General features: G+C 39.8%; 1 protein-coding gene across 1 annotated transcript in view; it reads right to left on the reverse strand.

The window, feature by feature from the left end:
* The window catches only part of WDFY2 (WD repeat and FYVE domain containing 2), a 421,169-nt gene that overhangs the window by 356,191 nt on the left and 50,300 nt on the right, over positions 1-14,678 (reverse strand). The window contains exon 2 of the mRNA XM_078657271.1: positions 7,918-7,985. Within this exon, the coding sequence (XP_078513397.1) occupies positions 7,918-7,985 (68 nt within the window). The remainder of the gene's footprint in view (positions 1-7,917; positions 7,986-14,678) is intronic.

Below are 14,678 nucleotides of genomic sequence, written 5' to 3' on the forward strand. Positions count from 1 at the left end.
CTACACATTTCACTTCGTGTGAAGCCATACAATTCTCCATTCTATTAACACCTTCACACAATTTTAAAGGTATTTTGTTGTATAGACCCCCCGGAGCACGGACACAATTTTTGTCTAATTTTGACCATCTTTCAGACTCACTCGCAATGGAGGACGGTTTCACGATCCTAGGTGATTTTAATTTTCACTTAGAAAATCTGACGATACCGATACACACACCTTACTGTCCGATATGGAAATGCTGGGGCTATCCCCTCTGGTTTCTCTGCTTACACACGAGGCAGGCCATACGTTAGATGGCATTATTTCCAGCCTTAAAGGGTTACTTTTAACGGACATTCTTCCGCTTATTTGGTCCGACCATCATGCTGTGCTGTGTGACATTCTCTCCAATAATGTTTCTTTAGGCAGGCCCATTAATCCTCCTAGAACCACTTTTAAGGCGTGGAGTGATCTTAACAATACAGATTTCAGACAATCGCTGATCACTACCTGCCCGACTTTTGCAGATGATCCTAACTCTGCTTTATCTCAATACACAGACTGGCTAGGCAGTGCTATACAGAAGCTGGTACCTCCAAAAACTATATCCAGAAACAGGTCTACTCCGTCTGCCCCGTGGTTTTCAGAAAAATTAAGAACTCAGAAACAAATCTGCAGGAATAGGGAGAGGACTTGGCGCAGACGTTACAAGGAGTCTCTGGCAATCTATAAAAAAATTATTACTGAGGCAAAAAGAATGTATTTTAGTACTCAAATTGATGATGCTAAAAACTCGAACAGCTATACGAGGTAGTTAAACAATTAGCGGGAAACACTCCTGCCTCGACTCCTCCACCCTCCCAAGCATTCTGTGATGCGTTGGCTAATTTCTTTTATACCAAAGTCAACAACATTTACACAGCTTTCTCCGCCAAAGATAACTCCTCTACATTCCCTACTCATGACCCTCCCTCTGAAATTTCCTTTCCTCCTTTTAACGAAATCACGGAGCAACAAACTAGGGACCTAATTAATAATATACAAACAGGATCGGCTCTAGATCCTTGTCCCCCAAAAATTCTTCAGTCGGTTCTGGACTTAATTGCACCAGTAGTTATGCAACTATGCAATGCAATGTTCACATCAGGGTTATACCCTAATGCTTTGAAGAGCACTCTCTTAAAAACTCTCCTAAAGAAACAGCATCTGGCCATGACTGATCAGAAAAACTTCAGACCAATAGCCAGTTTCCTTTTTTTGGCCAAGGTGGTAGAGAAAGCCATGAACCAGCGGCTGTCTGAGTACTTAGAGGATCATCAACTGTTGGACAGTACTCAGTTTGGTTTCCGTAAATTCCACGGTACGGAAACCGCCCTCATAAAGGCCGCTGATGACATTAGGCTCATCAAAGATCAAGGGGGCACAGCAGTGCTCATACTGCTGGACCTCTCTGCGGCTTTCGACACGGTCGATCATTCCATCCTGATCGACCGTGTCGGACGGATGGGCGTACAACAGAGGGCAAAAAATCTTCTAGCCTCTTTTCTGTCTGACAGAACTCAGACAGTTACTTTGGGCCCATTTCTATCAGCAGAGCTTTCTCTACCTTGTGGGGTTCCTCAAGGCTCATCCCTGAGTCCGACACTTTTTAATATCTATGTGTCGGACCTTGCTAGAGTCATCAAGCAATACGGGATGGGCCTTACCTCCTATGCAGATGGCACCCAGCTAGTCCTCGCCATTAATAACAACGGAGAAGAGGTGGCGAAGCGATTCCAAGAGGGCATGCAAGCAATTGGAGACTGGATGTCCTCAAGCTGCCTTAAGCTAAACTCCGAGAAGACCGAGGTGGTCATCTTTGGAAAAATCTCACCACTGTGGTCATCTATCTGGTGGCCATCTTCATTTGGAACCGTGCCCAAGCCTGTTGCAAAGGTTAGAAATCTAGGAGTAGTGTTTGACGACCATCTTAATTTTGCCGCGCATGCTAATCAGACAGCAGCATCAGCTTTTTTCAAACTAAAACTGATCAAAAAAATTCTTCCATTTCTACCCGACACTGCAGGTAAAACTCTGGTCAGTACGCTTGTACTTTCTTCTCTCGATATCTGCAAAGGCATTCTGGCCAATACCCAAGTTCGGGTCATTAATAAAATGCAACAAGTGCAAAATGCCGCGGCCAGATTACTATAAAAAAAAAACAAATTCAAACCTATTGCTCATACCATCCGCAAATACCATTGGCTACCAATAAAAAAGCGGATAGAATTCAAAACGCTCTGTCTGGTATTCAAAGCACTGCATCACTGTGGCCCTCAATTTCTGAGAAACCAGCTTATACCATACTTTCCAGCTAGGCAACTAAGATCAGTGACTCTGCACCAATTAACAGTACCCCGTACTAGGGCTCTTTCATGGGGTGACAGACGTTTTTCAGTTACAGCTGCCAGATTGTGGAATGCACTCCCGTTCCCAATCAGATTAAATCACTCCCTCTATACGTTTCACAAAAGTCTAAAGACATGGCTATTCACACAGTAAATTAGTTTGGTTTTACACTGTATGAGACATGAGTTGAGTCTTCAGCGCCAAGACGCCCTTGGGCAAACGTTCGCGCTGTATAAATCTCAAAAATAAATAAATAAATAAATGTCACCATAGGCAAAATCTCTCTGACAGCATGTTTCTTAGAAACGGTGTGCGTGTCACCGCAGGCTGGTACAGATGTGTTTTAACTTGGGTCCGTGAGCATACCAATCAAGTAACACACCTCTTTATTAAATGGTATGCGTGTCCCCACAGTAGGGTACTGATACGCTTAACTTTGAAAGCAGACCCGATCCAAAATGGCCACTCCCGGCGTGCATGAGATACATTCTCCCTCTGCGGCCAAGATAGACGTGCAGGGAGTGTAACTGATGCCACACGAGCAAAGCAGGTCGGCACGCTCGTGATAGGTACGCTTGTGCAGCGGTACGTCTCATGCATCACGAGAAACAATCTTCAGAGCAGCTATCAAGTGCACACTTGAACAATGTGATGATGACAGACTCAATGTTAAAGGTAAAGACGTCTTCACTGCTGTGACAGGCCCCTGTAAGGTCCTTAAAAAAAAAAAAAGAACTAAAGCACTGCTCCCCAGCTTAACCTTACGCCACAGTCAGAGCTATGCCGATGTCACATTTAAAGTTAATAAAAGCATAAGCTGTCGCAATGCCACCAAATAATTTTATCAATACTCTTACTGTGACACAGATTACGCATAATACCGGTCTCTGTGGAACGCAGACAAGCGTTTCACGTTTATTTATGGTTGCATCAGTTCGTACTTGCCACAGGCTGAGAACGCCACCCTCAGACTCGCAGACAAGTGTCCTGCTAGATCTCCAACACAGGTCACCAGTAGCTCATCATCAGGCCTTGATGTATAGATTGTAGACCTTATGATGCTACAGAACTCGATCGGGGCTTCACTTTATTGCAACACTTGCCTCCAGGAACCACCACAGGAGCCTTACACAGCTCGTCGACAATATTTATGTGAAGTCCAATAACGAGTGATAACAAAGTAAGTAAAAGAACTGTAGTTTATTTAATAGAAAGAAGACCTGAACCAGTTGTCGCATCCTCTGCTCAGTATGCTTTGCAACTGTCTCTATGGAACCAGGAGCCAGAATGATGCAGGAAGATGCAATCAACTAATAACAGCATAGTATAAATGGTAAGAGCATAGCATACACAGTGGTGTACATTTTCTCTAGTTTTCAAATATTGTACAGTGAGCCACATCACATATTCTAAATTGTGTTTACTAAAAAAAAAAAAACTAACATTCAAAAAGAAAAAGGGCTTTACTTTGAATAAAGAATGTACACGTACTAGTATCCTATCAGAGCCATTTTGTTCCCCTTTACTAAAATGAATTCTGAGTAAACGATACCAGGATCCAAACTTGAAACTTCAGTTCACTAAGATTTGTGTAGCTAGCATTTAATTCACTGGGCTGCTTTAAATGCTTTCATACATTGAAGCTTTATAAGAGTGGACATGAAAAGACCAGAAGTAAATGTGCTCACTTCTAGAAATGGAAGCCCTTCATTAAACCAGCCAAGTGTCTTTAGGAGAGGCCTAGGTAAAGCAAGCTTGTATGTAAGGACGCATCAGTAGGTCACACAATCAACCATTAATGAGGAGAATAAAGTATGTTACTCGATCTTTACATTTTTGACAAAAACGTATGAACAGGAGAGCAGAGGTCAAAGCAAACTTTCCAAAACACTAGTTCTTAGCCTTTAACATCCAGTTGGAGAGTATGTAAACCAACCAAGGTCGCACAAGTACATTTTTACATGTTGGAAACAAACACGGTCTGTGTTGTCAGTCTACGCAACCCAATTGTTCACAACCAGGTAGGGGTTCAGTGTTTTAGTGCTAGCTAACCAATACACGAACCAATAGTTGCACACGGTACAGCCCATAAACAAGAAAGAAATGTTCATTCAACTGGTGCAACTTAACTGGCAGGAATGCTATTAAAATTGAGCCTGTATGACATGGCATCAACATTTATTTTTTGCAGCTTGGTCTTATTTCTCGTAAGTAACCCTGGAGGAAAGAAACAATAAACCAAAGCAGTGAAACATGAATAAAACAGTAGATGTTAAGGAGAGGGAGTTCTTGAAAGGCCTAGTCCAAGAGTGGCAAGCAAGCCAAGAATTGCAGACGTACCAAGCGAGGGTGTTTAAACAACTGTGCCATACTTAGCATTGCAAGAACAATGTTTGCATGCAGTAGCAAGATAAGTATAGAAACCCTATACACCACCTATTGCATTGTTTATGTAAATAAAGTGCATTTAGTAACTAACTACAATGCGAATTGAAAGTCATTAATATAATTAAAATATACAGCCCTATGGCCAGCTGCCTACATTATCAGAAAAAAATGATTAACAAGATTTCAAATGCAAAGCAACCCACCTGATGTTAAAATATCTGTAAGGTTTCTACGTAGAACGTGGAACCAAGTCAGCTTCAGGCCTTGCAATTGTAAATGAAAAATTACTAATTATGTGGATTCTCTTAGAAATATTGGTCACCTTTTTTTTAGTCATCCACCAAATTAGTTTAGGCCTCTTGGAAGAGGCCAATGGTGTCTTTGGAAACTCTTTTGTGATTCAAGCCTTTCTTATCCTACAGATATTACAAAAACAATGGTCCATAAAATGTCAACGAAAAACACTTTATAACACAACCAAATAAAATGTAAGCATAAAATGCAAACACAGATTATATTACGAAGGGGCAGTGGGTGCCACTTAAGGCGTGTTCAATGCCTACTGAAACATGACACACGTGTAATAAACGTGATGTCAAATGTACAAGAACAGCGTGGCCTATTTATGTCTGATACAAAATGTTTCAAGGGTTCGCGCAGTAGTAAAAGACGCTTCGATCCCATCAGAGGCGTGGGATCATTATCAGGACTCTAAGTAGTGCAGCTCAAATTTACAGAAAAGAAGAGGAAGTAAGAGAAGAGGAAGTAAGAAAAGAGAAGCTGATGATTAGTGTCCTTACTTAGGACTAAAAACTAATAGATTACTTACATATATTGAAGGGCAGAGGAGTTATATGCAAGAAGAAATACAGTCAGAGATGACTTGCAATTACCCCAATGGAATTGTCAGCAGATATCAGAAAGCTGTAAAAATGCTCACCATCAGCTGACCAGAGCTCATTTGGATAGATAATGGCACAAAATGTGGTAGATGCCCGAAAAGTTAGATTACACTTAGTTATCATGCAACGTAAATGTGGCAGGATAAGTATAGTGACCAAGGTGTAGAAAAGTACCTGAGCCAGGAGTGAATCCCTGTAGAGAATTTCCTTAGTGATGCCGCCTTACAGAAAATGATCCTGGACGCTAGTGATCTGTTGAGGTGCAGCGTAAAATTAAAGTGTGCACCTGAGCTTCATAAGGAACGGTTGGTATGCAATTGGAGAGCAATCAGCAAAATATATTACAGCGTAGGGGGTTTTGGAGTTGCCACTGTATCTTGTATGTGATCTTCAAGTTTGTTGCAAAGGGACGCTTCGGAGCAGAAACAGCACCGGTTGTGGACGTATGAAAATAGAGACTGGGGCACTGAAATAAAGCAAGGAATAATGTGTATACACTGGTGCGGCAGCCATTTTGAAGGGGATAGTCGAGAAGTAGTTTGAAGGGGAAGTACAGACAGGACCTTGATACACAAGGCAAGCAGATGGGTCATTTTGAAAGGGATAAAGCATACTGCTAAATAGTGTAAATATTCTATAAGGAAAAATTGCACAATTATTCATAACCAACCAAATCTTATCAAACAATGTAAAGTGAAAAATCAATGTACAGGTATAGCAAATAAATACCAGGAACCTAAGTTCATAACCGTTCATAAATTCTGAAAGTCCATTGAGGAACCATTAAAGCTGAACAGGCTGCAACGACTATGTGAGTATTTCGCCATATGTTATATTTTGTTTTCCATTGGGACAATCCCAAAAGTTCATGTCCGAGCTATGATTTCTAGAAGTCTTTATATGTAAATTGAATACAAAACTGAGAGTACTTAAAACTCTTACTACAGTCAATCCTCTTGTTGGTTTAATCCAGATCTCATTGCGCCCATTTTAAGGCTCTATCTCAATTCTTCCTTATTCAGAAGTTGTTCCAAATTACCACCTCTTTCAGAGAAGGTGACATCTGAAGTCACCTGCTCTCGGACGTCATCCATGTATGGCCTTATTCAATAAAGTGTGTCACCAATGGTGCAGGCAGGACCTTGCATTTGATCTTTTGTGTGGACTCATATACAGTCGATTAAATGGGCAAAATATAGCATACACAATGTTCATTGTGCTGTAATTGAAGAATCGCTTGAGAGATGTAGTCACATTATTGCGGCTAAACACACTGGTTTCAATTGTGAGAGAACATATAACATAATTTTCATATTTGTAGCGTCCAATGAGGTGAGAAATACCTCAGCAGTCAGTGAAAGTGATAGGAGTTCTCTGCAGGGTTGGGCAACGAGGACGAGGTGCTCTTTCAAATTATTTCTTTTTAAGTATGCAAACTTCGGAGGTTTAAATGCAAGGTCACCAGCTGGTAATACCATCCAGCATTTTTTGATACACTTTGAGACAAAATGTGAGGCTGGGAAAAAGGTGGTCACATGCACCAGTGGCTTAGATATTCCTTTTATCCATGGCGTCAATAAAGTGTCCCTTGGGCAATAGCATGGTCTTTTTACTGAGAGTTTCACTAAGCACTTTGGGTAACCTTGCAACAGGAGTTGATCAGTTAGTGTCTCTGCCTACCTAAAGAAATCCACATTTTTCTTACAATTGCGACGAATTCTGAGAAACTGGTTACAAGGCAATAATTCCCGAAGGGATCATGGATGACAAATTTTATATTAAAGGAATGTAATACTTTCTGTTGGTTTTCAATATAAAGTGGTATACAACTGATTGTCCTCCACTTTCATAGTTACACCTAGAACGGCACTTTTAACATCACTATGGTACAAAGCGAATCTGAGACCTTTGAAGTTTTGGTTCAGCCACCTCTGAAAATGAATATAAGAAAAATATAGTCAATATACCTTATGCAAAACAGGATCTGGTTTCTAAATGGATTTGTAGAGGCCAAGATTACAGTGGTCTCTAGGTTATTCATATAAAAAATAGCTAAGTTAAGAGCGAAAACCACTCCCATAGATGTGCCCTTGTTCTGAAGAAAGAACATTTTGTCAGAATGGAAAAAAAATCTGAGTTGATGTTAAAATAAGTAAGGAAATAATGAACGGCGCAAGGAGCTGCATCTTTTCAAATGCACTGGAATAGATTTATGTTCCTGATTACCAATGTAACACAATACTGTAAAAACACGTACCTGGCATTGCATGATAAATACTAGGCCAATACTGTCCGCTGTCCCGCTTCATCCATACACGGACAGTCCTGCGGGGAATAAAAATCCAATTGTAAGAAGGATGTTACATTGCCTTGCTACAGAGAAAAATAATACAAATAACATTAGTCTTTGAATATAAAAAATGATATGCACTGGGTAATCAGGAATTTGAATCAATTAACATTTCACATACATTTTCATAAAATATATTAAACACAACAAGAGCGACATATTTGCTGTGATTTTAAATAGCAAGGAAACTTACATAAGCAACAATAATAATAATTCTATAAAGTACTTGACTTCATGAATTGCCAAAGTAATTGGTAGAAATGTTGTTCAAACCTGTCACCATTTTTCTTTACAACACAAGATAAATGCCTCACGCTTTTCTGTAGCAGAGGATGCTACTTTTATAAACCTGGCTCTCTCTAGCAAAATCTCGTGTCAACAAATATTTAAAAACTATATCGAAAGTGTGCGTTTTTTCTATTTTAGGCTTTGCTTGGATGGTTCATCAGTCAAGCCAAATTCAATTCGCAGATGTATACATGAGATATGGTGATAACGTTATCATTATAAGCATTTTTTAATACTGTGGCAAGTGCATAGATATATGGATTCAATAAAAGGTGAGAGAGAGTTGAGCCCTGTTGAACTCCCCAGAGTAGAGAAGTAGGAGCAGACGAGAAAGGACCTAATTTGACTTTTTTGTATCTTTTAGAGATGGAAGGATGTATCTATTTAACAGCTGCATCCTTTAAAATACTTAAAATATCAGAATTGCGATATGTAGCATTATACAAAAACAAGTTAATATTATTATTGCCGCTTCACACAGAGATATGGGAGCATTTTATATATATATATATATATATATATATATAAAAATAAAAGATATAACAAACCAGTAACTAAGATAGATGAGGGACTACAACTGGAATATATCATCTATGGAAAAGAAGTTAATGCATGCAATACAGATATTCAGAAGATTTCAAGGTCCAGGGGACAAGAAATTGGTTGAAGCCAGAGTATTTTGAGTGGAGATGGATAGGATGAAGGAAGAGATGAGGATTTTAAAAAATGCCACAAAGGAAGCACATCTGGAGCACAACTGATATCTGGGAGAGGTAGTTCCATAGTCAGGGGGATGCATTTGAAAAAGCTTTGGTTTAGTTTTGTTGACTAGGTCGATAGTGAGATGAAAACATAATTGTCTGAGAAATACCATCCAAATTGGATTTCATGGAAGGAAGATAGTTGAGTCTTTTGTAGTCTGATGGGTTTCAAGGCAATACAGAGAAGTTGACAAACTATACTACCTTAGATTAAAACAAATGAAGATTTATCACCGGTTGCATGATCAACTGATGGAATACAACACGTTTAGTTGAAGTCTGTGTTCGGATGACCAAATGCAGTGGGTTCAAGAACGAAAGAAGACAGTCAGGGAAACTGTCCAGAAGGGAATTTCCATAGCAACGTTTGGATATAATCATGGACTGAATCACTGTGCGGAAATCATATCCTGGAAAATCTAACCTCATACAGAAGCAGAGGCTGAGAAAGAAAGACCTTGTAGGGTGTGTCAAACTGAGATTTGAAACAGATAGAGGTATCATATTTTTGACTGGGTAGAGCAAAGTGGAATGTTTGTTTGTTTGTTTGTTTGTTTGGATTTATATAGCGCTTATAACCCAGGGGTCTCTAAGCGCTTTGCCTTGGGAACCCGTCCTGGTTTTTCCCTGTGAGATAGCCCCTACAGGGCATCCCCAAGGTGAAAGCCAGGCATCCCGCCGCGGGGGGCCATTGTGGAGATTAAGCAAGCTTAATGCCCAGAGTTGCAGAGTGTGAACCCATGATTAGGTCAGGTACCGAAGCGAGAATTATCGAGTCCGTGGACATTTGAGCTCGAGACCCTGCCGCGTCGGGAATTGAACCCTGGTCCCGGGTCTGACCTCTGCTTCAGGGTCTGCCTGCTCTAACCAGTGAGCCACACTTCATGTCAGGGGAGTGAAGTCATGTGTAAGGTGCCAGAGTGACTTAAGTCTGGAAGAGTTATGAGAGGCAAAGAAAAGCAGGAATTCATTCTTGTAGAGGTGAGTTTTGTAAAGTTAATATCCAGTTGTGAATAGTGTCAAAGCAACTGTTCAAGCAGATATCCCATTTAAGTTGAGTTCATCTAGTGAGAAAAGACAAAACGAAATCACAGGCTTACCAATGACAAAATTCAGAATTAAGTATGGTGAGATCATAATCACCCACTGGAATGATGGTTGTTGCCATGCTAAAAAAGGGACACAATCCAGATTGGTAAAGAGTAAGAAGGATGTGAAAAACAAAGAGTTCTAGCAGTTAGTTAGTTTGCTAAGCTATAGGAGTCGACTAACAGACCAACAGTCGTTCAGCTAATGAATGTCAAAGGACTTTCTTGATGGCTGTTCATACTTGGCTAGAGGAGAAACAAGCTGACGAAATGGAAATTGATCAAGAAAATATAAATGTTAATAAACATTTCAGCAAGCTCTTTAAAAAGCTTTGGTGGAATGGCTTTATTAGAGCAAGCACTTGATTTAATTTCAGAAATCTGGGTGTAAAAGTCAGAGAGGGACATTTAAATAGGTAAAGCAAAGACCAGAGTAAGTAAGAAGGAGACAAGACTGTAGGAAAAAGAAAAGTATATCACAAAGGTCGTTGATTTACCAGTGATTCAGGGTCTTGGAGGAGCAATATTGAATGAACAGTGGTATAAGAAGGTTGAACTGTTGTTCCTTTCTCAAAAAAGCTCCCCAGATAATTTAGAGTGAAGGTGAATTGTTTCTAAAGCGAACGCAGATTTGTATTTGATGAGACTCCCTTAGTTTTAGCCACGTTTTTTGTAAAGCAGCAAATTATGCTTCTCTCCTCTCGGACTTGGAGTACCTGGAAAGGTATGAATAAAATGTGGCATTTTTGAATTGCCTGCCAAAAGGCAAATCAGCAAATTAAAATATAGGTAGTGTTATTGAACAGAGAGGCAAAAGACACTGGAGGACGGTAAGATATAGTATGTCATAGTTTTAAGAATGGAGCTATTTTCTTATGCGACCGGAGATGGTTCTTCATAATTTGGTATAAGCTGTTAGTAAAATGGAGAGTTAGGTGATTAAACAAGCCAATGGAAGTATTATTCTGAATGTGCATAGATTTTTGGAGAAATATTCAGTTTCAGTAAGAACCCTTAAGGTGCCTAAGGAGTGTGATGTGCTTAATAAGGTCAACACGAGTTACTGTAGCGTATAAGAATAGAAGCATACTTTGGTCATGGAGTGCCAATAGAGAAAATTATTATTTTCAAATAACACAGGGGCTAAATCAGATAACTGATGAGGTTATCGCCGAATGAAAGATTTGGTAAAGTGGTTTGTGAGATAAAAAGCATTCAATCACAATATTTTCCACAATCTTCAACTTTTAATTAACTTCTGGCTTGAACAGACGAAACGTTCAGATATTTCGTAGCAAAGGACACAAAAGGTTAATTAATACACTGAAAATACAACTCAATATCATTAATAGTCACTGTTTTCTATGCTGATGGTAACAAATGTCATTATTTAATTAAGTGGCAGGTTTTAAGCTTTTCTTCCGTTAGGGCAAATCTACAAGTTCAACCAAACTAGTTTTCCCTGTAACCAAGGGTTCAAGTCAAATCAAAAATCTTTTTACTTTTTCATAATAGCAGAACATAAAATATACAACATTACATAAGACAACATAAAATCATTACACAAACGTAAACTCCTAAAAAAAAATTGCAAACATACTTGCTTAAAATCAATTTTTAACAGTTAAAATGCATTTTTAAAAGAGAACCTGAAGATATTTTGTATTTCAAGACTCTTAACAATGAAAAAGGTTCAGTCCTGCGAAAAACCATATATAGGATAAAAAACATTACAGGTATCATTAAAACATCATTGATGTTCACGAGCACAGAGCACTTTTCAAAAAGAAGCAACTGCATAGCATGTATCGTGTTCGTTCGTTGTAAAAAAAAGTATCAGAGCAACTCTACATTTGCTTAGCCTATTTTTCTGGAACAGAGGCACAAAATATTGTCTGTTAAGGGGAAGATAGTACTTGCAAAAAGAGGACAAAAGACAGGAGGGTCTGAGAGGACTATTCGTCACATGGGCAGGTAAATATGTCAGAAGGGGCAAATTGCCACTGCAGGAAATATTCCAGCCATCTAATGGAGCCTTATCTAAAATGGGTCAATACCATTTGTTCCCATGTGCCCTGGATAAAGATCAGGTATATGGCTACCCTTGCAGTCATCTGGAGGAGGCAATATTCTCTGACAGCTGGTTTCATTACTTCCATACTCTCCCTCTGTGCCTATCTATGTGTAAGAAAGCAATCCCTAACACGGTCTTTGTCCATCTTAGTAATACTCTTTGGTTTCTCCTGTATATATAGGAGCAGCTTAGGGCAAGGATTGTCTCTCTGATATATATTAACCAAGACATTTTGGGCCCTTGATTGCAGGATATAAATCTTGAATAATTGCCCGATTTAAATCAGTCTCTTCATTAAACCATACCGAGCACCAAAGTGACAATGGGCGAGATTTATTGAATCCTCCATATATTCCAGGCTAAGCTCCAGATAGGATACAACATGCAAAGTAGATGGGGGAACTCCTAACACATGCCCACAAAATCTGTTTTCCTTCACTTGTATGCTACTTACATTTCTATAGCCCCAGACCCCTGTACTACAGGCAAGTGTCACTTTCTCTTGTAGATTTCCAGCGTAGGGAAGATGAGTTTATTCCATCTAGAGATAGCAAGTGAGAAAGTAGCTCCTACTGCATGCAGAAAGCAGTCTACGGATCTAGGAAATCTGACGAAAGAGGTCCAAGTACATGCATCATCAAATACTAGCCTGAAACAGGAAATCTGGCTCACTTTTTCTATTAGCCTTCCCTCGATGTTTAAAACGAGGATTTTGGTGTTCTTCAGGCCACACACCACAATAAATGCTTTTGTGAAATTAGTTTCCAGATCAAGCTTTTTCATAAGCCCCACAAAGCTGGAAGTCAACTTCTTAAGGCTATTTGCTGTCCTGGAGCATAAGTACCACGTCACCTGCGTCAAAAAGTGCACGCAGGGGTTTATTATTAATCCGCAGCACACCTCCCCCCACTATCACCAAAGCCCTTTCTAGATCGTTGATATACAGCAGAAATAATATCAGGGCAAGCACACAACCTTGGCGCACTCCACATTCAACTGTAAATAAGGACGTGCACTCATCATGGGCTGCAAACCTTATGGATGCAGATAGGTCCCAAAGGAGGTGTCCTAGAAAGGCAACCAAGCATGCATCAAGGCCCAGAGAGACTAGGACGTCCCAACATTTAGACCTATTAACACAATCAAAGGCACTCGTTAAGTCAATAAATGCCAGATGGATGCAGCTGCTCTTTGCGAATTTGTATTTGGATGCAAGGAGATGTAAGTTTAAACACTGTTTTGTGGTGCTGAGGCTCTTACTAAACCTATATTGGGCTGGAGAAATGATATTTCTTCAGTTATCCAGAAGAGGAGGCGATCCAAAATAACTCTCCCAATTAATTTGGTGGTAGAGTGAAGAACCGAGATTGGGTGGTAGCACTTTGGATAGTGGACATCTTCCTTCTTGAAGACTGGTACAACTAATACTTACACCAGGAGGGCAGGACCCCTACCTTACAAGCAGAGTTAATAAAGTTAGTTGGCAGGAGGGACAAGAAGCCTGAGTGTTCCTCAAAAATATCCACAGGGATCCCATCTGGCCCGGGAGCCCTTTTAGCGGGGCTATTGTGGATAGCTTTAGAAACCTCCTCTACGGAAAAATATATATTATGGGGTAATGGACAATCTGGCAAACCACACTTTTGGCTTAACACACTGGAGAGCTAGATTACAGAAAAGTGGTCAGTGGAGGCATCAGAGCCAATATGAGGACTTAATTTATCGGGGAGGGCCCCGGGGGCAAGGTCAGCATCATGGTTTAAAAATGAAGTCTTTAGCAAGATACACTGTCTGTTCCTTGGAGATCCTTCACAGTCACTTTCTGGATAGAGGCAATCTCTTCCTTTGTGTATCTGTTACTGAGATATGAAGTGCAAAACCAAATAAATTGAATCAATTTTTTTTCGGGTGAAACTTGCACATCTCTGATGAACTCCTGGTCTACGCTAAACACATATTCCAACTTAGTGGATTTCAGTAACTGCAGAAGAGAGGACAGCACCCTATTACCACAGGGATGGAATCTTTATGCAAATATCCTTTCCAACCGCATCCTTACAACATATTTTGGGATTATTTTGCACAAATATTTGATATTTACATTCAAATGTAAGAAATGACCTCCAGTCTGTGTTGCTTTGAACTCAGAAATGGGCAGAATGCTGCTCATATCTAGATTTATTTGAATTGAGACTTTTGTTAACATTAGCATAGAAAACTGTGATTCCATGGCAAGTCTAGTGCCTAATATGCCTGTCCAATTATTATTAAGCATCAAACAAGGCACTTGGCTGATGAGGTTAAATTAAAATTAATTGAAACCCGAAACCACTAGTCTGATCCAGAGCATTTACAATGTCCTTTAGTCTAGTAACTACAAAAAATGTCTTATATAATACCACCTCTTGGATTGGCTGAGCCCCAAATACTTCCATATTATACCTGCTTCCAACATTG

This window comes from Lissotriton helveticus, chromosome 8 (genome assembly GCF_964261635.1).
Source record: "Lissotriton helveticus chromosome 8, aLisHel1.1, whole genome shotgun sequence".
Taxonomy (NCBI): domain Eukaryota; kingdom Metazoa; phylum Chordata; class Amphibia; order Caudata; family Salamandridae; genus Lissotriton; species Lissotriton helveticus.